A 25,325-nucleotide genomic window follows, 5' to 3' on the forward strand; every position below is an offset into this window, starting at 1 on the left:
GGAGAGTGATACCACTCCAAGTGAAACACTAAATCGGATATATCAAAAGCATAGTGACACAGGTTTGATAATTTGAACTGTGAATCAGATTTGAAATTTCGAACAAAAGAGTTTGTGTATCCTAAGTCCCATCAAAGCGGGAGTTATGTAGTAGATAAAATGAAAACGATCAAACAAAATCACCATTGGCCAACACCAAAATGAAAAATGATTAAAAACTTAACCATACTGATTGCCAGAAGATCAGTTGGTACTTCAGGATTCAGTTGGAGAGAGGGTAAGAATTTGTCAATCTAACTTTTAAAGGTCGCACTTCGGTTCCCCGATGCCGGAAAGGCTTGACGACGTTTTCCTTGACCAAACTCTGACTGCTCCGGACCAGACCCCTTCTTTTTCTGACCTGCTCCAGCTTCTTTCTTTCCTTGCCTGCCCTTGTGCCCTTCCCCAAATTTCAACTCTTTCCTTGCTGCTTCATAATCAAACGGCTCTATGTTTATAAACTCCGTCTGCTTTTGGGCCTTGTTGCTCTTTTTCATGGAGTTAAAGCACTTCTGAAAGTTTGTGGACAACTCCGAGAGAGACATTGGTTCATCTTCAGTCTCAACTTTTTTCGCATCACCATCATCATTTTCTAATAGTATAGTATCACCAGTCTCGGAACTAGATACTTCACACACTGAAACTCTACCCGAAGTACCAACAATTTCTGAGGCTTCTTTTGAATCATCTTTCAACTCTGTCACACCATCCTCCTTGGTAACAGAGGCTGGCATAGTAGTGGACACCTCTTCAGGCTTCCCATGAACCTTCGATGTTCCAGTAGCTGACCTTGACTCGGGAAGTTTTTCTGTAAACGACGGGAATGACAGGTTTACAGATGATCTTATCTGTTCGAGCTTCACATCTTCCTTCACCTGTAAACATTTTTATCAATCATTCTGCAACCAAAAGCAGCTTTAGAGTTTTCAAATAAATAAACTCACCTTCTCATCAGTTCGAAATTTCTTCTTCGATGCTGCACTTCCCAGCAATGCTCCTAAACCACTGCTTGGTTTCTTAGAGATCCGAACAGCCGCAGAAACCTGATAAATGACAGACATGTCTTTGAAAGACTGGCATGGATCATAAAGAGCACCAACCAGAAGAAATAACTAGTAGTCACCTTAGCAGAACCAAATAAGCCGGTGCCTAAACCTCTCCCTTCACTAGTACTTGCTGCAACCGTATTTAGGCCTCTGGTACTTTCAACTTGCAAAGAATTATCCTTCAAACTTGGAGAAGCTACATCTCCTGTGTAAACGTCTTTCTTCTCAATAATAGGTTCAATATTCTTATCCATTACCTACAATCAAAGAAGGCCATAGTTAAAACAGACATGAAGAATACAGGAAAACAGTAGAAACCAAAAAGCAGCACGTGCACTTTGAGTCTGAGCTATTGGTGAGGTTTCAGAACTAAAAATTTGGATTCACATTTATCCCTTGACATTTTTTCAACTCTAGGCTATGGCTTTCTTTGCAGGTGAGTAGCAGAGGATTTCAATACACTAATCGGCTCTCAACAGAAAGCTTAACAATTATAACTAAAAATAAACAGAAAGAGACAAGAAAATAAATCAGTAGTGATATCTTACAGTTCCTGGAGACGCATCTTTTAAAGATAGAGCAGCAGACTCAAATGCAGCATAATTTTGCACCGACTGCCTGATGACACTGACCACCGAATCAACATTCCGCTCGATATAAGGATGCTTTGTTTTCAACATCCGGCGCAATTTGCCAACACTAAGAGGCATCTCCTTGGCTATTAGGATAACAACATTAGACCAAGTTAGTCATTGCCAAATAAATTCACTCTCCAGATGGTAAACTTGAACTGTCAGCTATATATACCTATATCAAGGAGAACTTTGTTTGGTAACACATAACCAGTGCTCTCGTCCTCTGCACGTGCAATGAAATCCCTCCATTCACAGAGCCCCTAAAAGAAAGAAAATTCTAAGTTAGCTTTATATAGTATAAGAAAAAGGAGAGTACGTATGCATCATTCATTACATCACATGAGAACATCGTACCGCAACAATGGCAAGTTGAGCTGCTTTGAAGCCCGCTGCTTGAAGCCTACCAAAATGCCAGGATAGTAAATATAATACTGGTTTACATATCTTAGCTTAAGAGAAGCCAGCTTATGAAACATCAAAACAAACGCATACAGTTTTCCTGCTAAAACAAAACAAAACTCAAGTATATTGATTCTCTCAAGAAAATATAACAAACCCATAGACATGAAGATATGAATTTTCGGTCAATAGCTCTTTCTCATATAGTTGTGTGCACACATCATAACTCCGCTTGTAGACCTGTAAGAAACAGTAAGACAACATATAGTGAAAATATTGAAGAGAAAGAGCATATTCTTCCTAGGCTATACATCCACTGGATTTAACTAAATCTAGACAAGCAAAGATGTTAATGAGTCAATGGAGTTATCACCAATTATAGACAAATATGAATACCAATAACCATAGTGAGTTCCCAAAATGTGGTCGGGAGATTTTCGACTGTGGTTAAAAAAAAAAAAGAATTTAGCCAGAGAGCTAGTTTATGCATGACAGATAACATTGAAAGTTCTCTTAAAAGTATAAGACTGATGCATAACAAGAATAACCTAGATGAGGCACGTAGTTTACCATAAGAACACTGAAATTCCAATTACTGTATGCTGTAACACAAATGACCAATTATCTAGAACTGACTAGTTCCTCCTAAAGTCTCTCTAAAAACATAAGAATGTTGTAAATGTGAAGAATCACCTAGAGTAGCAGCAAATATAATAAGAATATCGAAAATCTAATTACCCTACAAGAAAGCAAAACTCACCAAAATACACCCAACAAGACCACACATCATTTTCCACAAACAATAATACTATGCCATCAAGTTTTTTAAGCCACACAAATTCCTACTTGACCAGTGTGGGAAACTAACAGAAAGATAGTAAGAAGAAAGCTACTTTTCAGCATAATTTGATGATGACTACCTCAAGCAGAGGAGAATCGGTATGCGCGTCATCATTTGCCATTCTTTGCAGTTCTAGTCTCATTCCATCATATATGTACAAAAGGTAGTGGGTATCTTCTCTTGCATATCTGCAGTGAAATAAAAAAACTGTGAGCTCAAGTCAACTGATGCCAGAACAGTAAGACACAGGACGGAGAAGATTGACCTTATCATTTCCTCTGGAATGGGTCGTATTCTCCAGTCTGCATTTTGGTATCTACAGCAATAAATAAATAAAAAGTTGAACGACAAGTGAGAGACGAGAGTGAAAAAAAAATCCAGATAGGGCCAGCCTAGTACTCACTCTTTATTTGCAGTAACTCCACAAAAATGTTGCAAAAGAAACTCCAGGCTATTTCTCTCCAAATTTAGCACCCTTGAGGCCTGAAAGAAAATCTGAATCAGAATTTTCCTACTTACGGAAAAACGGCTAATAACTAAAATTTCTTTCCAGTAGGTGCTTCTTTGTCACCACAATATGAGATCCAAATTTTGACCTATTGACTAGTTTCTTACAACAGTCAAGACATACCAGAAGTTACTAAAAGTCAGGAGGGTGTTAAAAGCATCTGTTAAAGGACAAACCCATCGATGGCGTTAACTATAACCCTTTGATGGTATAGTTCTCAAAATAGTTTCTTAGTTCAGGGTACTTTTGTAAGGGAGAAAAAAAAAGGAAGAAAGCTGGACAGCCAGTTCAAATGCCCATAAGTTACCATCATCCTTCTCCCATGTAGCAAAAGTTCATTTTTAGATAGCCAGTTCAAACGCATGTTACGGAAAATGGATATACTATGTTTTATAGTAAATATCGCGCAAAACAAAAACAAAAAAGAAGAAACCATTGCTGAAAGAACATCAAACCTGTCCTGTGTCAAAGAGATTGCAGACATATATCCCGAAGTCCCTTTGAAGCCAGATAATATCTCGATCTGCTCCATGCATTACCTAATTACATAAACAGATTTCAGAGTACATAACATATATATAGGTCTTTTATAAAGAAGATTAATGTATAAAGGAAAAACCTTTTTCTTTTTGGGGTCTTTGAATATCTCCCTTAGGTAAGGACCAATGTGAATACGAAGCTTAAATGTATCAACTATGTAATCCTCTGTTCTGGTGGAAATTTGCATCAAGCATGTCAATCCTTGAAAAGATCGATACTGATTATGCTCCAGATCAACCTAAACAAAGGAAAACAAAAAAAAAAGATAAATAATAATAATAAGAGAAGGGAGAGGCATCAGCCTTCGCAACTCACAAATTGAGTTGTTTTTGGTTTATCTAATCAAGTAAAAAATTTAGATAATGCAACTTTATATTCTCCAAACCAAAATGCTGAAACCCATATGGTAGTTTAGTATTATTTTCAAGAGGTTCTGTAAAAGTGAATGATCGAGTAACAAGCCATTACATAATAATGATGGAATTCTCAAACTTCTTACTAATTCTACCAAAAGACATTATGGTAAAAAATACACTCTTCAACACTACGCAAACTCTTCAACACTAAAGAAAATCAGTAAAGAAAATCAGAAAAGAAATTTACCGCGAGCTCTTCAACACTAAAGAAAATCAGAAAAGAAATTTACCGCAAACTCTTCAACACTACGCAATTTAGCAACTAATTCTTTCAGATCTTTCACGTCTTGAACAAACTTGAATGGAGTCTCTTCCAATGAAAGGGGCTTAACAGGTTCCATCTCGTTTACATCTTTGTCAACGAAGTCAATCACTGAAAGTTTCTCCTGCATAGTATTATAAAAATATAAGATGATAAGATAACTGCCAAGAAAAGGCCAAATGCAGACAGCCAAATATTAAGCATAACAGAGTTATGAGCATATCTATTCCCAAGCCACAATGTCATCAATACAATACAGTAAGCTTTCAGAGCCTAGAGTCTTAATGAATCACTTATAAACATAGATAATGCTAATCAAAAACACTACACTATTAGCAGCACAGGGCAGGTTTTTTTAAAAAATAACTTCACTACACTCAAATAAAAACTCTCTCATTCTACACTATACCATCAGCATCCTCCCTAATTAGTGTTGGTTGAGTCAATTTTCATATAAAGTTAAATTTTTCAAAGGTAAATCTAAACAGATGATTCTGAAGAAAACGCAAAACACTAACCAGGGGATGCATAACCCGCTGATCGTCTTCGCTCCGCTCCAACCAAACATGCTCAAACGGTTGATTAGCGTTGTTCACCAAGATATTATACTCCTCTTGAGGCTTCTTTATGGTTGGTACATGGAAAGGAACTTTAGCTTTGCCAGATGAATTCCTCTCCCTCTCAGCCAACTTAACATCAATCATTGAACCACCACCGTCAGTATTCTTAGCCGCCGAGCCAGTAATCACATTACCAAACGGCTTCTTCTTCTTCCCATAAACCATCTGAAACCCATCATCCCCATCGTAAGCCACAGGCCGACCAATTTCCTCTTCTTTCTTCCTAATCCTCTTAAACTCATCAACCGAAACATCAAATTTCTCGATAAATTCATCATTCACGTTACAGAGCCAATCCTCGGCATCAACTTCATCAACATCGCCAGGGAACTTCATCGATTTCTCCCAAACCTGCTCGGATTCACCGATCGTCTCGAGAACCGACTGCGAGGTTGCAGCTATCTCGTCGATTGGGCGTTTGAACTCATCGAAATTGTAGTAAAAATGGAAATCTCTACTCGCCGGAATCAAACGGGAAGACGATGAGAGTTTCGAGAGAGACTTCGAGAAAGAACCATCGACTAATGCTTCCAGGGACTTTACCTTCCAAGAAAGCGGTGAATCGTCGACGTCCATGTTACCGTCGCTCATTCTCGGCTTGAGAAAGAGAGAGAGAGAGAGAGAGAGAGATCAATCAGAAGATTGTGATTTTAGGGTATCTCGGCTTGGCTAGGGTTTTAGGAACACCATTGATTGAATAAAAGTACTGTGGGAGCTATTTTTAATTAGTATATACACTTAGGGCAATAACGTAATAATCTGGTCTTTGATCAAGATTTTTCAATAATTTGGTATTTGATTTAGGGCTGATATCGAAATATGAAAACTTTGTAGATCTTTTAGGAGATTTTTAATTAGTTAAAAAATTACTACGCTAAAATTTGTTAGGGTCTGAATGTTATTCGATCACAGCGGACAAATCCGTTTAAAGATCAGATCGCTCTGTTTTAAGTATGGACAATAAATCAATATAGTTCAACTTTATTTGTAAGTAAAAGCGGTCCGCACTTGGTCCACTACGGTTATATCTCTGTTGTCTTTGGACCGTACCATTGCGGGGTATACTTAATGAATAGTAGATACAAAATGATCTAATCCATAGATAGATTTGTCTGCCCCAACCGCTACAACTATTCATACCCTTAATGTGATATTTTTAACTAGTTAGATAATTTGAAGCGGTTTAAAGTTTACAAGACAACCAAAAATAGTTTACAACATAAACATCACAAATATGATATTATATATGAAAAATTATACAAAATATATATGTAAATATGAAATAGTCCATAAGAATTAAACAAAAAAATCATGTTATTCATACTAAACAATATATGAACATTTATAACCCACATAAGTGGAGTTAAATTTATTTTAAATATAAAATAGTATAATTTAAACATATGTAGTTAGAAATTATACACTAAACGAATTTTGTTTAGAGCATCTGGAGAAATCACCTTCATTTTAAGGGGATCAAAACTTCAAAATAAAAGCTTGAGGGTCACTTTCTCCAATCATACACTCTCAAATTCATTTTTAAATTTTTTTTATTTACATTATAGTCCATAATATTACTAATTATTAATTATAATGATAAAGCTTTCATATATACATATATAACATACAATTACAAAAATTAATTAAAAATATTAATGAATACAAAACCTTATATGATAATACAAAATACTCCATCCGTTTCAAAATATAAGATGTTTTGGCTAAAAGCACATATAATAAGGAATGCCTACTTTTAAAAAGTTTAACCAATCAAAAACAAGACTACATAAAACAACTAATAAAAAAATATGAAATTAATCTAAAAGTTGCCTAAAAAGTTGAAAACATCTTATATTATAAAACAAACCAAAACCTCTAAAACATCTTATATTTTGAAACGGAGGGAGTAATATATAAGTTTCTTAAAATAAAAAATAAAATTACATGTAAAAATATAAAATTACTTAATATAATTATTTTTATAATGCTCCCATATATGATTAATTAGTTTGTTTTAAAAAAATTATGATTATTTTTTTGTTGTATAAATTTTCTTCTAGATGGTATATCTTTCATGTATCATTAATTTCAACTTTAATTTTAATTTATTTAAATTTGTATAGATATATTTCAAAGAAATGAATTTAATAGAATTATTTGTAAAATATAGAAATGATAAGGACTCAAATGAAATATGAGAAAGATTTTGAGGGTCTTAATAGTGCACAATCAAATTTGAAAGTTCATTATTCAACCCATTTAAATATAAGGGTTTAAGGGGTTGTTGGAATTTAAAACTCCTAAATATTTGAAGGTTTGAGAGGTTGTTGGAAATGCTCTTACAAATGCCTATGACCCCTTAGTTAGCTATGATATATAGCTTAAAACACTAAAAACATAAAAATGTATAATTTTAATATGTAAAAAGGTATTTCTACCGTGTAAGTGATCATATGGGTCGTGTGAGCGTTTTAGCAACGCCTAAAATGACCGTCTAAATTGGTTTTCGAAAAGTTAATTTTTACCTTGTTCATTTAAGATTAACACAACTAAACGAGTGTGAATAAAATAAGAAAGAAAGGCTTTGGATGGTTCATCCATGAAGCATGATTGGGGTTTGATGAAGCTGGTGCTTGCCTGCTTGGTGACTTGGTGTAGTGTATGTCTAAATTCTAATGTCAAATATTTAGTGAGTTTGTGTTTTATATTCATACTTCTTTGAATAAACGTCAGGAATTTTAGAAAAAAATATATTCTTGCATGTTTTTATTCTTTTCTACACCAGATATCCTCCACCCTCGCCCAAAATCATCTAGTACTATTTTTGTGATTAGTGAAACAGTGTTGGACGACGGCCTATTCTTTAGAATTTCCTGAATCAGTTTTTAGATATGGGCGATATTTGATCAGTTCTTGGCTCCTAAACTTTGTTGTTCAATTTGTGTTAGGCTAAGCTGTTAAAATTTATATATCTAGATTTGTCTTGTATTGAAGAGCATCTGGTTTAACTTAGTACTATTTGCATGATAAAATAGTACCTTTTGAACCCTACCATGATAAAATGTGGTCTATTTGCAGTGAAAATTTGGATTTAAACATATGATCGTGAGATTTTATATAGATTTTAACTTTTAAAAACCTTTAATTTCTTAGTTTTTCTTAACCTCTTAAAACTATAACTTGCATTTTTAAATAAAGTTTTAAAGATGCATTTTTAATCTTTGGTATTCGGTGTTAGATACATAAGATATTTTTTTTCTCGACTTGCATCTAACCAAAGGCCTAACTAGAAACAACAATTTTAAATTTTCCAAGAATTTTCAAAGTTATAATCAATTCTCATTGTGTATGTCATCGATGACCACACTAATTCTATGAGAGATTTTGATATACCCATCAACACATCCACGTCAGTGTCTGATTCCGATCCAACCTCCTCTCATTGAATACGTAATCAAATAAGCTTCATTAACTCTTTTTCGTTTTTTTTCCACCTAGTTAAAGGGCCCAAGCAAGCAACCATTAGTGGTTAATTAAGGAACCAATTGAACCATTAAATATAACGTAAAGTAGAACCGAGTAATTGGACCGGTTTGGAAACTAACCCACCAATTGAATTGAGAAGTTGGATTAATCATCGAAGAGGCAGACAGTGAAGATGATAGAACCCTAGCCACGAGAAACCAAATTGAAGATTCTTGTAACCAAAGCTAGCTGATTTCTGAAGCTGTCAAAAATCCCCCTTTCTCTACAATTTTATTGATCTGATACAAGAGCGATCTCAACCTAGGGCTTTTTCCTTTCTTCAGTCACAAGTTTCTTCCTTTTTTTTTTTTGTTTTTCTTTTTGTCTAATTCCTGCAGTGACGCTGATCTGCAATGAGTGCGATAACGATGCCTTTGACGATGGAGGAGATGGGTTTTTGTACTGCCAAAAATGCTCTACTCAGGCGAAGGGGTTTCTCCAAACCGGCGACGACCGCGATGATTATCTTTATCTACACACTCGTCCTGACTTACCATTACCAAACGTAGATCAGATCATCAGTTACGAGGATTATTACAAGGAGACAAGAGAGAGATACGTCAAAGGTTTACTGATGATGATAACTTATCAGGGCGATGCATTGTTGAGAAATTTAATGTGACGCCGTTGATTATTGGTTTGGTCGGACCTATCTTCTTACGGTTCGTGTCACTCTCTGGCGTCTTCGATGATGGTTGGGCTGATAAGGCCATTGAAGACTCCGAGCTTCAATCAAATGGTAATTGCTTTTTGCTTCTTCTCTATTGATCTTTAAAGTTTCCACAGTTCTGTTTGTAAATTTGGTTTGTTCCTAACTCTTCACTCTTTTTGGTGTTCAGGAGAAGTAAGGAATCGAGAGGTAAAGAGGTATAAAGCAGAAGAACCTCGCAACTTATATGGTAAAAGAGCAGTAACGTTATGGTTAAGTTAGCTTAAAAGGGTTCTGCCTGTATCGACTTCTCTAGCGATATCTTTCCTTGCTTGTCACAAAGCTGGATCACCGGTTCTACCCACGGATATAGTGAGATGGGCTCGAGAAGGAAAGATTCCGTACCTTTCTTGTTTTCTCAAGATTCGTAAGCATATGGGAGAGCGCTCAGCTGCGTGTCCTGTATCAGCAAGTGTAATGTTTAGACCTATTCAGATTATTTCTGCTCAGAGATTAGAAGCTCAAGCCGCTTCGATTGCTGACATTATTGGTTTGCCTTTACCTCCTGTGAATTTTTATGGTATAGCTTCAAACTATCTTAAGCGGTTATCTATCCCCGAGGATAACGTTCTTAAACTGGTGTGTCTCATTAAGAACTGGTGGATGCCTTCGGGTTTATATTTGTCGACGAACGAGCTTAGGCTTCCCACTCGTGTCTATGTCATGTATATAATTCTTGTAGCTATAAGGATGCTTTATAATATCAATGGTTTTGGTGTTTGGGAACGGAGTTTGGGTTTTGCTGAAGCTAGTGAAGTAGATACAGAGTTTTCAGATGTCACGAAAGAAACTGAATTTGACACTGAGGAGCTTTTGAAGAATCTTGAAATGAAATATTACGAGGTTGCAGCTGAAACAGTTGAGTATGAAAAGGGTCTCTTGTCATATTTATTACACGGGAAAGACGAGTTCTTTGCTGGTTTAGAAGAAGCATCAGCTGATGACACATACAGAATTGTTGATAACTTGTGGAATAGTTACCCGAAAGACGAGGTATATATAACAAGCTTATTTATCTATGTTCTAAACTCTACTGTCGAATATGTGAAAAATTAGATCTTATAGACTATCTCTTTTACGTGCATTTTGTAGGATTTTGAACGGTTTCAGACTCCAACCAAGAGGGGAAGAGACTGGGAAGATGATTTACCACTTAACCAACTGTCCCTGAACGATGACAAGTTGAGGGATGGAAACAATTCTTGTAGTAGCCATTCAAGAAAAAAGAAAACCGAGTCAGAGTATTGTGATGAGCCATCTTTGGAATGTGTTTCATCATCACCACATAATCATAATCACAAAGAGAAATCCAAGGAGAGAGTGATACGAAGACTAATAACAGACATGGGGGAGAATTTGTTCTGTTACATACCGCCTCGCGAGAAGGTAAAGAGAGGAGATTATCTTCAATATGGGAGGAAAAATATGGTGGAACATTGATATACGCGGCTCATGCAGATTACTACATTCTTTTACGGGTTTGCGCGAAGGTCGCGGAGATTGATGCGAGGAATATGCATAGAGCTGTGTTGAGCTTTGAGAGAAGATTGGCTTGGATTGAGAAAAAGATAGATCATGTTTTGCAGCTAGCTCCATCTTCTATCCGGAATAGAGACACAAAGACACATTTGTATGAGCCGAGCCTAGAGAGTAAATCTTTTTCAGAGTTGGATGTTTTCAGCTATTGTAAGGATATCCACATTGATTTGGCGAGTAGAGATACTGTCAGTGTCTGATTTGATGAATATATATATAATTATATGAAGTAATGTTAACAAATTTTTATTGCCATTGTCTGATCCGATAACCTATCGCCTTTTACTGCAAAGAGCACATATGCCTGGTGTCCCTTCATCCCAATCCAATGTATTAAAGCCAGCGGTTGTCTCTGCATCCAAGATAAATTCCTCTGTTTTCCCTGTCTTTGCTATTAAGACATCTCTTACCCCAGTGGGCTTTGGCTATAGGTTTGGCTTTACTTCTTTCCTAAAACAGATTCTTCGCCGGACTCTTTTGCCCTGTCACTGTCTGCTGATGCTTCTGACGCGGTTGACCTTTTTGAGTTATTTTTCTCTAGCGAACTAGCAAAAATTGATGTTGTAGCACCTCTTAATATTTGAATAAGATAGCACCGTAAGATAAGTCCGATTCATCGTTAAAAAAAAGGTCCTGCAAGGTGAAGGTGACATCTGAGATAAACCTTATCTTAGGTCAGCTTACTGTGGATGTCTACAAGTATGATGTCATCCATTTGTTAACATTAGTTCCTATTTTTATGTATTTCCAATGAGCTACTAATGCTTGTTTTTCTTTTCCATTGTTGCTGCAACTAAAAAGTTCATCTGCTTTATGATATTTTCTCATTCACAACATTAGGCTTTACTTAATAATATATACAACAACTACAAAATGTCCTTGGTTCTTCCATTGGTAGGTAGAGCTATAACCTCCCCTACCTGCAACTATCAAGAGAGAGGCAATGCACATAGTCGTCACGACAACCGACAAATATCCGGCCACCAATCATCACTGGTGAGGAGAAAATGTCTGCCTGCAACTCCAGCCTCGCGATTTCTCCTACTTTTGAGTCATGTGAATCTCTGATGAGTATGGGACTCACACGAAGGACGTGAACTATTCCCGAGCTAGAGCATACAGTCACCAACCTGGAAAATACATGGAAACACAAGGAGGTATCATCATACATCCATGATAATTACCTATGATGCACGGGTACGTCTATTTGGTAGTCGTCCCCGTACCGAGGACATGTTGGGGACGGAAACTCTACGGGGACTCTATGGGGACGCCTTAGATGCTTTAGGGGAAGATAACATCGAATTTTTTGATATTTGTATCCATTTCATTTCATTCAAAGCACTCTTATCATAAGCATATTTTCATTTCTTCATGTTTTTCTACTTTCTAGACTCTTTTCCCCTCTCTCTTTTTCCCATTAGCTTTACTAATCCCCTCTTATTCAAGGTATGGGTATATTTTCTTATATGTTTATTGAAGTACCCATACCGTACCCGTATCTATAAATTTTTACTTCACCGTTTTCCGTCCCCGTTTCCGTACCCGATTCCTGTTCCCGTACCCATTTCAGTGCAACCTAGATAATTACATACTTTCATATGTGCTTATTCGTGTAATTAATACCTGTCGGATGCAAGCAGTTGATGCGATTCAAAATGCAGATTCTCATCGATGTATGCAGATGCTGTGATCGGTTCCCCGATATTGTATTCCCACACAAGACACCCGGATTCCTGAAGTGAATTCCACAGAACAGTCATGACTCATTATTCTGAAGTTTTGAAACTAGCGCCACAACAACTAATCCTCATGAACGTCCCTATCAACGTCAAACCTAATATAAAGGTGATTAACACAAAACTAAAACTGACTTCCCTTGGAATATAGTTGACTCCACTGATTTTGCTACAGATCCAAGTATATCTTTAGTGCATTCACAAGTTTCTTTCAAGAGAGTATCTTCCTTTTAATCTAAACACAGATATCAATAAGCCAATGAAGGCAGGAGACTCTATTAAACATGATGTCTCTCAGAATGGACTCCTTGAAAATGCATAGGAAGAGATATGGTTTAGACTATGCATAGACATGATAACGTTGTACTTGCATGCACATAAGTCTACTTAAAATAAAGTCTTATCGCACATAAGGTTAAAGAACTTTAAAAAAAAGCCCCTCTCACAAAATAAATATTGGTAGACAGGATAAGTGAACTGTACACGACCGATGTCCAAGGGATATAAGAACGTACCGGTTCTAGTGAATAAACACTTCCATTTCTACAGCACACAAGCACCTGCAGCAAAATAGACGTGTAATCAGCCTTACCGAGAAATCTCTACACAAAAACGGTGGACTGCAGATGTACTGGGAATCAAGAGCACCTGAGAAGGAAGCATATGTGACATACAAGGCCCAGCAAAAATTGGTCCACCAGTCCTATACTGCATCAATGTAACAACTGACTAAGTTTGAGCACTATGAGATGACCACGACAATCTGACAGGAACAAAAGATGTGGAAATCCCTTTTGACTAGATAGTAACTCCTAAATAGTGTAAGAATCAGGGAAAGCCATATGAACTTTATGATATCATTCAAGTGAACTGGGATCAACTCATACACATACCCTCCAAATAATAGTTCCAGACGGACTCATTGCGATAACGTGGCCATCAACTAAGCAGCAAATAACTGTGACAAAATAGAGATTAACAATGATACTGAAATCAAGGAAACAGAAAGAATATAGTTAAGGAGGAAGAAAATACCGCTTCGGCTTGTCGGGCTAATGCATAGGGAACCAAAAACCGGTGCCTCTAGTTCAAGTAACCACAAGGTGTGGAATGGAGAATCCTGCATTTGCAAAATTAACCCGAATAAACAAGGGTCTATCTCCAATATGGCAATATTAATCTATAAGACCAAATCTCCCTCTGGAGCCAAAAAAATGTTAAGTCTGATCAGTTAAGCTAAACATCTCTATAGGGTAAGGCAGGCAGACCATACATGACCAAATTCGGCCCAAATATTAGTAGTGAACCATTACTTCCAAGGACTGTTCTGCTTAATTTATGTAGAGCAGAAAATTTTAATTTCTACATCTGACATGGCCTATCCATATCGTAACGGGCGACTGGAATGCAAAAAATGGGGCAAAAACGGAATACAAAAGATATAGAAGAAAGCACATACCTCTATTGATACAGCTATCACGCGACCGCTTGTAGAAGCCACGTAAAGTGAACTATGACCCTGGGTGAGGCATCAAAGATGAATCAGGTGATATCAAGAGACTTCAGTTATCAAAAAAATATCTGACCACAGACGACATGTTTTAGCTGTGGACAAGCAACTATGCTTTGGATAGAGTAGTTAAAGTCTGCACCTCATCAATTATAGGTGAAGCAAATATGCTCCCACCACATTGCAGCTTATAAACACAGCGTTGACTCCTATAGTCAAGGGCATAAAGATTGTGGTCATGTGATCCGCACCTGCATGAATGATACAAAATAAAGCTTAATGGTTGGTGACTTTACAAGAACTCTAGGCAAAATCTAGTCTACAAAGTCAAAGAAAAACTTTAAGTAAACACACAAGGAGCTAAAACAGTAACACTATTTTACTTCAGTCACTGCCCCTAAATTTCTCTTCAAACTTCTTTATCAGTTGCTATTTATCTTTACTAAGGTAAATCCTTTCACAGACCCAGTTCAAATTGGTTGTCATAACAATTTTTCAAGGACCTCACGTATTTTCTATGGAAAAACAAAATAAATAATCAGCAGTTTAATGTGAAGAAAACCATAAAATTAACTATTGGTTACTATGAAAGTATGAATGTAAGGTCCACTCCAACAAAAGTAAGATTGGAAAGAAAATAAATATGTGGCACAAATGTTATGACTATGATCACAGAATCACTCCTCTTCAACTCAGTACAGTGACTTGGTGGGATGTGATAAAAGAAAAAGTCACAGTGTATTACCATATTAGTTGCGAAGATGTATCCATAACAGGTTGGCACTTTATCTTCATCCGAAAAAGAAACAAATTGTCTTAAGTCAGCTAGCCATCTGAGAACAATTTCTAGGAATGAACAAATATATGACACGGAAATTAAAGCGGCAATAAGGTAGACAAACAGAGTACAAAGCTATGAACGATCAGTTTTCATTCAGAGCATACCTCGCCACATGCTTGGAATGTCCAAGATAAGCTTCCAGTTGAGAAATCTAAAAAATATAATTTTCCTTTGTAGCATCCAATAACGACCTAGCATTGGAGATGTCACTAAAACTGTTCAAGTATATTAGAAAGGATACAGTGATCTATACAAATTGATGAGAAGACTAACCTGACTAAAATCACCAACTACCATGGCTGAACCTTCTATCCTTCCCTCTAGAATAGTCTCCCAATATATACAGCCACTAATTAGCAAAATAAAGTGTATCATTTGTTATAAGTCCAGCCTATTTCGTGAAAATAATAAACACAAACCTCTCATTTCATATTAGATCCAATTCCAGTGATCACAGTTCAATAAAAACTTAAAAATTCATATGCTAGATAGTGATTTTAATTTAACCAGAACGATGATGACACCTCTTTTATTATGATAACTTACATCTGATACATCAGATTAACAATGATGCATACCTTTTGGCGTCAATGCACGAAAATTTGCATGAGTGAGACCCAATGAATAGATAAGCTTTTGAATGCTTCAATACAACTAGGGGCGAGGCATCTACACAAGACTCCATATGAACTTTCCATATTTCTTGCATAGAGACCATTTGGTTCCTTGGAATCTCCACCGACCAGTTTTCTTGGTTTACCTCTTCATTACTACATGAGTTTGGAAAGTACACCTTGTTGCACCGACTGAATGCACATTGTATTTGAGAAAATCCTGAATCCCATGATTTATTTTCTTTCATTCTTTTGGGAGAAAAATGTTCTGAATCAATTTTCAATCGCTTTGGGGAATTACTCTCCTCACACTGCAATCCTGAAGGTGTTGGGCCTGACGTAACACCAGAATGAAGTGAAACAGTTCTACTAATCAACCCATTACCATTCTGACTCTCTGTCTTGAGGTCTAGTTTCTGAGTGGTGTTGTGTTGCATATCTTCTCTCACCTTACCTTCCGTGTTTGACAGACAGATCAAAAGCCTAGATGGACTTCGAAATTGGTAAATCAATCTCATATCAATACCAAGACTATGTGAAAGATGTGCTGCGGCTAAGGAGTCTCCACCAATCGCAAAGAAATCATCATCGTCTGAAACTTCTTTGACCAGTAATGCATCACAAACGGCCTACATCAAAAGTGAAGGAAATGATATAACTCCTCTTCTATCATCAATAAGATTCTGAAGATTAAAACAAAACAAACAATGTTCTCTACATTTTTCATAAGCATAATTACTCAACCAAAAACTGAGATTCTAAACTTCTCTATTCCCAAAGAATTTAGATTACCATCGTAACAAGTATTGCATTTGCTATTAAGTTCCTTGCACCTTATGTTCTCTACTCCGTGTTCCTACACTCCAGGCTCAACATTATGATCAACATTTGACAGAAAAATACCCTTAAACACCCTTACACCCTAAACAGTCACCTTTATTACCAGATCCCTTTGCAAAACTCTAGTTTCTCATTTAAATTATATCTCCCACCCAGAATGGCAACTGTCCAAAGGTTACCCAAAGAAAATATTCAAAGATTTCATTTTTAATATGGTTTAGAGAGAGAAAGAAGCAATCAGATACCAAAAAGGCTTACTCATAAGGAGAAAATAAAACGTGTATGTAAGCAGAGGAAATTGTCTGACCTTTTTAATAGTTTGCAGTAAACTATTAGTTACATTGCTATGCATCATATTTTGAGGAAGGGTTGTAGGACATTTCAACCTTGCTAGTGCTTCATAATCAACTTTTCCACTTGAAGTAAGTGGGAGTGACTCCACCAAAAAAAATTGGTTTGGAACCATCACCGAAGGAAGTTTTTCGCTCATCCATTTTCTGATAGCAAATATGATACCATCACTGGAATTGCTTTCCTTGTTCAGCACTAAAAAAGCCTTAAGTGATGCAAGCTGCTTCTCATCTCTGCTAAGTAGTACAACAGCTTCAGAAACATCTGGATTTAGTTCGAGAGTTGTTTCGATCTCTTCAAGGGCCATGCGTTTTCCATTGAGTTTAACAGTTCGATCCCTTCTCCCAATAAAAACCAAATCACCACTAGGAAGCTGTCGTCCATAATCACCAGTTCTATAATAAAGCTGGCTTCCACAATCATTCTTTAAATGATTACAGAGCGAGTTATTATGTAGCTTTACGTAGCTTTGGGACTCTATCGAGGAATGCATGTACCCTTGTGAAAGACAGAGACCACCAACACATATTTCTCCTTCAACACATATATCAGCAGGTTTATCTTCGTCCCCAAGAAGTACAACTTTGCAATTGGAAATTGGCTTGCCAATAGGAACACTACTAATCTCGCCGGTCTTCAAGAGTCTTGGCAACCCACTGCAGTCAAAATAAGTGCAGTCCCCTGATACCTACTAACAAAACAGAAAGCTAATTCATACACTTTAAATTTCAACAAACTACTGCATAAGTAAAGAGAATGCATAAAGGATATATTATTACTCTGACCAGCTACAACAAGTTAGACAATGCCTAAGTATCAAATAAGTGAAATTAAGAAGTCTTCAAGGTATTTAAATCTTTCAAATCAAAAGCAGATAGTAAATCTCGACATCTTTTAAAACATAAACAATAGCTGGTACCAACCAGCTGACACTGCTACAAACTTTTTAAATACACCCCCGTAAGAAGATTTTGTAATATTAAATTATGGTAAGCATAATTTTCTCACCTCTGTACTCCCATATAGATTCAGAAAACATGTTTCAGGAAGTAGGTTGTGAAGTGAATCCCACAAGCTCACAGGAAAGGGTTCGCCACTTAAAACTACCAGCTTCAGGCACATTTGAAGCTTATTGTGTCCACGATGTTGTAAAGTTGGTAGAATAGCTCTCATCATTGATGGGACAGCTAGGAGCCTACTGATAGAATAGACCTAAAGATGGATAAACTTTCATGAACCTTACTTAAATGCAAAGTAAAAGTAATACAATGAAAGATAAAGCAATTTTCCTCTAATGATAGGAACCTTAACTCAAGCAACCAACAAGAAAAGCTATATCTGTTCTTGATGACGACTTAATTAGTTACATTATTCATGATCCAACAAAATATTCTAGTCACACCATATGCTGTTCTTGAAGATAAATTATAAGTAGATTGAAGTTAAATAAAAGAAACTAGAAAACTATCATTATGCAACATGGCATCCAATCGACTATAAGATATGATACAATACCACTTTAAGCATTGGTTATTGCTATAAGTTACCTATTTGATCCCAATATGCAGCCTAATGAAGATGCTTAAACCAATTTTCAGAGTTTAAAATGAATAGTTAAGAACAGAAAAACGAGAAACGGCTGATGAACAAAAATATATTGGCAACAAAAATAATTTGGTTAGGAAATATTACAGAGTTCTCAAACAACATGACACCTATAGAAAGTGGTTGTTTTTTTCTTTCCAGACTATAATAGAAAACACAACTCTCACCTCCAAAAAATCAATGATGGATATCATATTCTCTTTTAGTAGAGAAAATGGAGGGATGACTAATGGGGTGGAATTAAGAATAGCACCAAGAAACTCCTGCAGATGATCAACAAAACCAACTGAAGTCTTAAACGCCAATCGCTGCTCCCCGACAACAGGATAGAAATTTTGCATCCACAAGAAGCGATTTAAAAGTCCTACAGAGAAGGGACATGAATTTCAGATGTTATCATTTTGTATGAAAAAGAAGTGCAAAGACAAAAAAAACTATAGATGGATTCATTTCCATCAGCTACAAAAAAAAAGTTACCTACCATTAGATACACCATGTCACTTACAATAGATAGAAAATAAATCATAGAGTAATCAATCAATAGAAAGATTGAAATATATGAAACAGCTAGGGGGAAACCTTGGACAAACTAAATGTATAAGATAAGCTACAGATATGCTATTCCAACAAGATATGCAAATATCACAAAGGGTCTAAGTTTTGATGCAAGTCCAGAGAGTTATAGCTACCATCTTCACAAAGAACCAATAGCAATCCAACATTGCAAACTATATTACCTAGAAGGGAGAGGTATATTTTTCCCATCCATTTTAAGGTCAAACATGTGATCTACTATTGATAATGCCGAATGCTATAAGCATATCTCTTTATCGAACTAATAAGAACTTCGAATTTCAGGGTCATCATACCTAACAATTTATTTGCATTTAGCAGAAACAGGTTCAAACAGTTGTATAATGAAGAAGAAACAAATCCTAACCTTGCTCAGTGCCACAAACTCCTTTTGGCTTCCCAGTAGATCCTGAAGTATACATGAGATAACAAAATTTTCTTTGCCTCTCTTTCTTGCAAGGCCAAACAAAGCTTGAGCAACCAGTTTCCACATCCAATTTCTCATCCATTGAAAAAAATAATACAGGGCAGACGTTGCTCGCCACAAGCCAATGTGATTTCTCAGAAGAAGAGCCGCAAGCAATAACAAGAGAAACATTTGAAGAGGAAATAAGAGACAAAACCCTTTCTCTAGGCCATGAAGGATCTAAAGGTAAAAAAGCTTCCCCACACCTCAGAACAGAAAACACACTGACTATGTATTCAACTGAAGGTGGCATATATAAAGCCACCACCTTTGGAATATACACAGCTGAATCAACCTCTGCAATGTAAAAAGGTTGAAACTTTATCAGATAAGTAAAGAGCTTTAATACTCAGAGAACATTACAGTTATTAAAAGAGCCTAAATGGGTAACCTCGAGAATCATCGTCACCGAGGAAATGACGGAGACGAGAGGTGAGGGAATCGATGGATGAGGAAAGCTCGGCGAACAAGAAACATTTGTCTCCGTCGTATACAGGCGGAGAAGTAGAAGGTTCAGCTGATTCCGAGCTAATCCTCCTCGCCGTCAAGCCTGAAGCTTGAATCACGGCGATTTTATGAGGGTTTTTGGAGGCTGCATGGAGGAATTTGTGAGAAATGCAGCAATTCTCCGACTTGCCTCCGTTGCTTTCACTCATCTGCCGCCGCTTTCACCAGAAAGCTGTTTACTTTTTTTTTGGTGTAGAAATAAAAATTGAGAGGGTAAATGACAAAAATGTCCTTCGAAGCATCAGTGATTCAGTGACCTCATGCTCGTTGGTCAGCTAGTTCTCTCGACGTTCTTATTTCTTAACATCCATACCAAACACTCAAACACGTTTGCTCTTGGAGAAAAACATATGCTTGTTTACTATAAATGGCAGAAAATAACTAAATTTACATAGGATAAACGTTAAGGATACCTTGAGGATAACTTCAGAAAAGACAAGAACCAAACAGACTGTTGATGTTTATTTCAGTGAAAATCTGGCTCTGTTCAGTATAGTGTCATGCCATTGGCATTTAATATTTGGTTACCAAAATTCTAAAATCAATTCTGTGTAATATTTAAGAAAACCTAATTAAAACATATATGTGATTTTCGTTTCACTTTTATTTGATATTATATTTAAATTATTTTAAATAATTATATAATAGATTTAGTTAATAAAATTATTTTCTGTATGTATATATATATATATATATATATAACTTATTTAAGATCCCAAAGCCATAGACATTTAAAATATTTAGTTACCAAAATTCTAAAATCAATTTTAGGTAATATTTAAAACACAAGAAAATCTCTCAACCTAATTAAAACATAAATATTTTCACTTTTATTTGATTTTATATCTTGCCAAACATTAGGTTGTATATGGAAAAACCCAAAGTTGTGGTCTTTTTAACACTGTACAAAGCTGTGGTCTTTGGGGGTTTGCTTCATCATTCATGTGCGTTTTGGGATATCTGTAACATCCGTGTTTAGGGAATAAAGTTGGGATATGTTGAGTAAACCAAATGAGTGAATTTTAATTGATTTTTGGTTTAATTAAATCCTGGTTTATTCAAATTAAACCAAAAACCCTTAATCTCCCTCAAAGTCAAGCCTCCTCTCTCTTCTTTTGTGCTTTTGTCGACATTGTCATCTGAGGGAGAGAGAGATTGAGAGATAACTCTTGGTTATTTGGTGTAAAGGAGAAGGAGAAGGAGATCAACCTTTTTCCTTAGAGTAAAGAAAGAAACAGAATTGTCAGGGTTTGGGAGAAGGAGGATCCGACGGTCAAATCGTTTCAAAAGGTATTGATTTTTGGTAGGGTTGTAGCTAAGATATTTTCGTACACTCTCATTTTTACAGAAGTGAATTTAGGTTAATATTCAAGGAGACATGACAGTTTAGTGGAGTGTTTCGTCTCAGTCGCGGATTGAGACCAGCAGGTGTTTCGGGATCGATTACGGTTTCACCTGGGATCTGATTGTTCTGAAATTTTGTTGGAAGCTTCTGGACGTGTATACCCTGATTTTAACCGGAGGGATTAGAAATTTAACGGTTCGTTTTGATTTCGTAGTTTCACTTGTGAGGTTGTTCTTTTTTGTTTTTCTGGCAGTTTGTTTTCAATGTTTGTTTGTTGTTGTGATTGGTTGTAGGAGCGAGTTTGGTTGTTCTTGGATATTGTAGAGTCTCTCATTTGGTTGTAGTTAGTTTCATGAATCACTTGTTAAGGTAAGTGCATGACCATGGCTTAACTAAGCTAGAGATTCTTTGATCTGTTTATTTATGTGTTGTTTGGCTTGTTAGAACGTTGTTTAGATTTGTGTGAGGCTTTCTTGTGGCTTGGGATCGTGTCTTGTGGTTCCAAGAACGAAGATCCGGCGAGAAGCTCGGGGAAAACGATGCTCGGCATGTGCATCGGTCGATGCAAGTGCGAGGACGGCGCAAATTGACCTAAGAGCATCGGTCGATGCCATGTGGAGGCGTCAGTCGATGCAATTAGGGTTTCCGCGTGATGTCGAGCATGCGTCGGTCGATGCAATGGGAGCATCGATCGATGCAAGTGAACTTTGCATTGGTCGATGCATATCATGCGTCGGTCAATGCAGTCCCCAGTTGGTGTCGGTCGATGCAAGTTTGGTATCGGTCGATGCAGAGTCCTGGTTTGTTATTGGTTATTGTTGATTGTTGGTTGATGGTTAGAGATGTCTCTAGTCGTTGTGTGTATAGCCCAGTAGATGGGAGGATTGCCTTACTGAGTGTTTATAAAATACTCATGCATTGCAATTTGTGTTTGTGGTGGAGGTAAAGGCAAAGTGTGATCGTGGAATCAAGGTAATGAAGAGGAGAATGTTCTAGGGACTCGATTGGATGTTGTCTGACATTGCTAGGTTGCTAGAGTTGGTTCTTTAGAAACATTGCTAGGTTGCTGGTTCTATGGTTTCTGTTGTTTGAATTTGGATAATGTTTTATTGGTTATTGGTATTGGTTATTTCCGCTGTTGGTTGTGGTTGTGGTTAGATGGCTAGTGGATATGGGACCACTAGTTGTAGTTTATTATTTATTATTTATTATTATTTATTTTAAAAAAAAACGGGTCAGGTCGTTTCAATATCTAAGTTCCGAAGTGTTTAGCGATGGCAGAATTTTTGTCTTCATTCTACACCTGTATATATGAGGTTGTGAACGATCATTCGTTGGATTCAATAATCTCGTGGGGCAAAAGCAAAAATAGTTTCATCATTTGGAATCCAAGAGAGTTACACAACAAGCTTCTTTCGATTTCGAGGCCCTCACGTCTTCCTTGCGCCAGTTTCAAAATGTTCTTCTACGACCTCAAGTATTATGTAAGTTTTTACAAATGATTCATCTCTCGTCTATCGCACAGTTTTGATGAATCTTGCTATATACAGGCCCGACCCTTCACCAATTCTAATGAAACATTCGTATTGGGCCTCAAATTTTTGAAGCCCATCTTGAAGGTTTTTTTAAAACTAATAAGGCCTCAAACCCCCCCCTCCCCCCGCCCCCCCAATTAGTAAAAAGGCCTCCTAATTTAAAATATGTCCAATAATAGGCTCCCAAAAAGTCCAAAAATTAGTTAAAAGGCCCTATAATTTGAAAAATATCCCATAATTAAAATTAGCAAAAAAAGTCCCATAATTAGGAAAAAATCTCAAAATTTTTGAAGTTAATATATAAAAAAATTTGATGGCCCCATATAGTTAGCAAAACAAATATCAACTTTTAGTATTTTATTATTTTGTAAAAAGAGAAAATTCTAATTATGGGAGTTTTTTTTGAAAAATATCCCATAATTAAAATTAGCAAAAAAAGTCCCATAATTAGCAAAAAATCCCAAAATTTTAAAAGTTAATATATAAAAAAATTTGACGGCCCATATAGTTAGCAAAACAAATATCAGCTTTTAGTATTTTATTATTTTGTAAAAAAAGAAAATCCTAATTTTGTGAGAGGTAACCCGAGCTCTTGCGGAAGATGCAGCGGAAGTCTTTTGACAAGAATCTCCGTAAATATCAGGCAAATGTTAGAGCAGAGGAAGCAGCGGCTCGCTTGCAACATTTGCGAATTTGATATTTTTCACAAGTTTGTTATTGTTGTTCTTCTTCTTCTTCTTCTTTTCATGCGCAAGATCTTGCTATTTACTGTAAGATATAGCTTTATGATTGTTCATTTGCGCTTACAACCAAAAAAATCACTCTCGGGAATTAGTAGTGGCTCCGATGAAACAAATATAGTTTCCAAGTAACCCTTTTGTTCAAATCCTGTGGTTGGTAGGGTGGTACTCTTTGAGTCGTCGTCTTGTGCATATGAGTTACCTACCCTACCAATGCCAGATATCACAGACTTTGTTTAACACCGAAGAGGTTTGGATTCATCAACTTCCTCGATATTGCTAATTGATCCTCTCTTCTCTCACTTAGCCCATCTTCTTGTGTTCATGTCGTTGCTTAATTATGATCATTCATTATTGCCCACCCTGAGAATTTGGACTAGCTCTTGTTCTATAAGGTATCATATCAGATCTTCCTCATGTATGTTTCGTAGCCACTAGATCCATCTGCACTTTAGGTTTAAACTTAAACCTCTCTCCCTCTCTCCCTCTCTCTCTCTCCCTCACTGATAAAAAATGCATTTCAGTCCAACATCCAATGCAAAACTGTGTGCAACTGTTGAATACTTGGTTGATTTCAAGTAAACTGTTGAATACTTGGTTGATTTCAAGTAAACTGTTGTATACTTGGTTGATTTAAATTGAATATTTTGTATAGCCTTAGTGTTGGTTTACAAATTCTTATTCGTAGCCTATATTTGTCTGGCCACCAAAATGAATTTTAAAGCGTTTGTTTAATTGTCTACCTCCCTAACAATTCCAAAACTGGTTTTGGCAGCTTCAGTTTATTTAGTTATGCAGTTTCACTTTCGTGCAATGCAACCATGTCTTTTGCAAGTAAGAACCCTCCATTTGTTTTCTTTCTTTAAGTTTCTTCTTTCTTCGTCTCATCATTTTATTAATCTTTAACTTTACACTAGTATTCACAAATGTTTTATGTTGGTTTTAGTACATCCAATACTCTCTTAGTAAAATCTTTGGCCTTCCCAAACCGTCGTAGAGGTACTCCCCGTGCTCCTAATTAATTGGTCTTAGAGTCAGCTTTGCCTATTGCTAAACAAAATTTGGAAATGAGTTCGACTTTTTAAAACTAGTTTTGATCATTATGTAATTTGTTAGAGATTCGAGGTGCTTCTCATATGGATAGCTTGGTGAGCATTTACAAGCAACGTGTTCTTAAGCCATAAAAAGCAATCACTATATAAGGATTAATTGGCCTTACATGTCTAGATAATATAGGTCTTAGTACAAGGTTCGTCGGCTCCACGGGATCCGTACGAGGTTCTTTGTGTATCAAAGGACGCAAACGATCAGGAAATCAAACCCGCTTACAGAAACTTAGCTCTCAAGTAAGCTTCTTATGCTTCAATGTTTTTTTTTGAATTTTGTGAATTCCATATTTTAGTATCGTGATGACTTGAGGAGTACTGTATAAAGTAAGCCTTGTGTTAGTTTGGTCCTAAGTAGTTTGTAGCATTGTTTCAGCTCAACAACTATTGTTGAGTGAGTACATTTTAACATGAAGTTTAGGCAGACAGAGTTGTGGATTCTGGATTGCTCTAGGATCCTAGTTTGACTTTAAGTTT

At 36.4% G+C, this 25,325-nt stretch overlaps 2 protein-coding genes and 1 pseudogene across 2 annotated transcripts; 1 reads left to right on the forward strand and 2 right to left on the reverse strand.

The window, feature by feature from the left end:
• Positions 64-5,897, reverse strand: LOC104719288 (protein RRP6-like 2). Its single transcript, XM_010437173.2, has 14 exons — positions 5,205-5,897; positions 4,655-4,810; positions 4,088-4,246; positions 3,924-4,007; positions 3,364-3,443; positions 3,226-3,276; positions 3,040-3,148; positions 2,277-2,359; positions 2,075-2,120; positions 1,893-1,980; positions 1,634-1,803; positions 1,163-1,342; positions 984-1,082; positions 64-914 (listed from the first exon to the last, which is right to left on the reverse strand). Exons 1-14 carry the CDS (start codon positions 5,895-5,897, stop codon positions 294-296), a joined length of 2,619 nt encoding a protein of 872 aa, XP_010435475.1. The 3' UTR covers positions 64-293.
• On the forward strand, positions 9,391-11,276 carry LOC104720484 (annotated as a pseudogene).
• Positions 11,828-20,371, reverse strand: LOC104719289 (putative acyl-activating enzyme 19). Its single transcript, XM_010437174.2, has 17 exons — positions 20,007-20,371; positions 19,517-19,912; positions 18,744-18,940; positions 17,980-18,183; positions 16,928-17,659; positions 15,745-16,409; positions 15,440-15,515; positions 15,271-15,357; positions 15,071-15,114; positions 14,468-14,576; positions 14,275-14,334; positions 13,851-13,935; positions 13,709-13,773; positions 13,464-13,523; positions 13,331-13,375; positions 12,703-12,812; positions 11,828-12,206 (listed from the first exon to the last, which is right to left on the reverse strand). Exons 1-17 carry the CDS (start codon positions 20,269-20,271, stop codon positions 11,993-11,995), a joined length of 3,414 nt encoding a protein of 1,137 aa, XP_010435476.1. The 5' UTR covers positions 20,272-20,371; the 3' UTR covers positions 11,828-11,992.

This window comes from Camelina sativa, chromosome 10 (genome assembly GCF_000633955.1).
Source record: "Camelina sativa cultivar DH55 chromosome 10, Cs, whole genome shotgun sequence".
In the NCBI taxonomy this organism is placed as follows: Eukaryota; Viridiplantae; Streptophyta; class Magnoliopsida; order Brassicales; family Brassicaceae; genus Camelina; species Camelina sativa.

Excerpts from the sequence above, each read along its gene's own strand:
- LOC104719288 (XM_010437173.2), bottom strand. The coding sequence starts at position 5,897 with ATGAGCGACGGTAACATGGACGTCGACGATTCACCGCTTTCTTGGAAG. Across the intron at positions 4,811-5,204 it reads AGCGGGTTATGCATCCCCTG|GAGAAACTTTCAGTGATTGA; the intron begins GTTAGTGTTTTG and ends AATACTATGCAG. Across the intron at positions 3,444-3,923 it reads ATCTCTTTGACACAGGACAG|GCCTCAAGGGTGCTAAATTT; the intron begins GTTTGATGTTCT and ends ATTTTCTTTCAG.
- LOC104719289 (XM_010437174.2), bottom strand. The coding sequence starts at position 20,271 with ATGAGTGAAAGCAACGGAGGCAAGTCGGAGAATTGCTGCATTTCTCAC. Across the intron at positions 14,577-15,070 it reads ACATCTTCGCAACTAATATG|GTGCGGATCACATGACCACA; the intron begins GTAATACACTGT and ends TCATTCATGCAG. Across the intron at positions 13,376-13,463 it reads CACATATGCTTCCTTCTCAG|GTGCTTGTGTGCTGTAGAAA; the intron begins GTGCTCTTGATT and ends ATTTTGCTGCAG.